Source organism: Poecilia latipinna, unplaced genomic scaffold, assembly GCF_001443285.1.
Source record: "Poecilia latipinna isolate Pla-1442-1.1 unplaced genomic scaffold, P_latipinna-1.0 Scaffold1125, whole genome shotgun sequence".
NCBI lineage: Eukaryota > Metazoa > Chordata > Actinopteri > Cyprinodontiformes > Poeciliidae > Poecilia > Poecilia latipinna.
The window spans coordinates 65,867-67,882 of NW_015113741.1; the positions used below are offsets into that span (position 1 = coordinate 65,867).

Sequence of the window (2,016 nt, forward strand, 5' to 3'; positions counted from 1 at the left end):
ATAATAATAATAATAATAATAATAATAATAATAATAATAATAATAATAATAATAATAGTAGTAGTAGTAATAGTAGTAGTAGTATAAAATAATTAAAATGATCTATAATAAACCACATTCATTACAAGCCACGCAGTGTGAAGTGTTACTGGGAAATTACAAGCCGCAGAAATCACTGCAGTTCACTGCCGCGAAAACGCGTCAGAAATAACAGTTGCGTGTCATCCACAATTAATTCACAACGATGATTTTCTGACTTGTCCGAAATGTGCAGCCTAATAGAGGAATAAATCGTCCTCATCCAGCGAAACTGGTTAGATACATCCGAGATATAGCGTCTAATTTTTTACAGTCGTAATGAACGCACTTTTAAGTCAGTACAATAAAACTACATGAGTAACGGAACAAAGGAAATCGACTGAAATGAGTAGATCCTAATATCTGTTTGATACAGCAGAGACTTAAGCCGACATGTTGCCTAAGGCTCACGACTTTTCTCTTTGTCTTCGAGGCGCTTTTTGTTTTTGCTGATTGTTGTTGCTTTTTTTTTTTTTTTTTTTCCTATTTCATTTCACATGAAATTTTTCAGGCTGGAGGGAAGAAGAGATACTGAATGGGAGGCGTGAGGGTTCGAAGCTCCATTGTCCATTTAAACGTTTAATATTCTTCCAAAATGCAATAAATTACATGCACACATTTACACATTTTACACGTTTCCTCTATGACTGCCATGAAATACATTGCATATTCCTCTGAAATGTGAACACGAGTCCCATGAAAGGAAATAAAAATAGAAAAATAATAATAAAAAATAAAAATAAAAAAACAACAGGAGGGGTTCTTTTGTTTCGTTTTTGTTTTCTTTTCTTTTTTTTCTTTTTTCTTTTCAATATAACGTCCCAGCTCCGAGAGCCAACGAGTGCTGTATCGAGTTCGGGGTCTGAAGATGGGGGGCCATGGAGCTGCCGGCTGCGGAGTACCAATTCGACGTGTTGTCCAGAAAGTTAGATGCCGCCGCGTTGATGCTCTGCGGCTGTAAGCTGTGAGACCTGGAGGGGCCTTGCGCGTCCCACACGGCCGGGGACTGCGGCGAGTTGCAGGCCATGGGGTCGCTGGAGCTCGGGCTGTGCTCTGGGGGAAGCTCGCCGTTTTTCATGATCTTCTTCATCTTCGATCTTCGGTTCTGGAACCAGATTTTGACCTGAATATTGGATTCAAAATGAAGGCGTGTTAGCATGTAATATTGTCGAGTTTTCGGTTATATCTTTTTTTTTTTCTTTTCTTTTCTTCTTTTACACACAATGCATAAAAGTGCACAGTGAGTAAAACTTTTTTTTCTTTTTTTTTCTTTTTTTACAGAAGACCATTTTTTCCCCCTTCAAAATATAAAGCAGTTAAATCCCACCTGTGTTTGCGTGAGTCCAAGGGAGGCTGCGAGCTCGGCTCTCTCCGGTAGCGCCAGATACTGCGTGTTCTGGAACCTCCTCTGTAGGGCGGCCAGCTGGAAGCTGGAGTAAATGGTCCGGGGTTTTCTCACTTTCTTCGGTTTCCCGTTCACCATCCTTACCTCGGGCTCGCTTATGTCTTTTTCTGATGGTAAAAACAAAATAAAACGAAACCAAAACGACTGTGAAAATGTGCCACAGATTTGCAACAATTTGAAAGAAACATCTCAATAACTTTAAAAAAAAAAAATAATAAAAAAAAATACATGTTTGACATCCGTATCTGGATTGCCTTTGAATCATTGCAAAAATAATAATAATAATAATTCAGTTATTTTATTTTGAATCTTATTTAAAATTCATTCCTGCATATTTAGAAGGAGTGTGCAGGAAAAATTTTTTTTAATAGAATATTCGTTGGTAATTCCAATCTGCTTTTACGCAAGCGGGAAAAAAAAAACAAACAAAAAAAAAACATATATATATATATATATATATATATATATATATATATATATATATATATATTTTTCGCGCCTACCGCGTGTGGTTGTGGGTGCGCTCTCTCTCA

At 37.2% G+C, this 2,016-nt stretch overlaps 1 protein-coding gene across 1 annotated transcript in view; it reads right to left on the reverse strand.

Moving 5' to 3' along the window:
* Positions 1–541: 541 nt before the first annotated feature.
* Positions 542–2,016, reverse strand: part of dlx5a (distal-less homeobox 5a) — a 5,423-nt gene continuing 3,948 nt past the window's right edge. Inside the window, exons 2-3 of the mRNA XM_015052675.1 lie at positions 1,406–1,590; positions 542–1,201 (exon numbers count right to left, since the gene is read on the reverse strand). Coding sequence (XP_014908161.1) covers positions 887–1,201; positions 1,406–1,590 — 500 coding nt within the window. The 3' untranslated portion in view covers positions 542–886. The remainder of the gene's footprint in view (positions 1,202–1,405; positions 1,591–2,016) is intronic.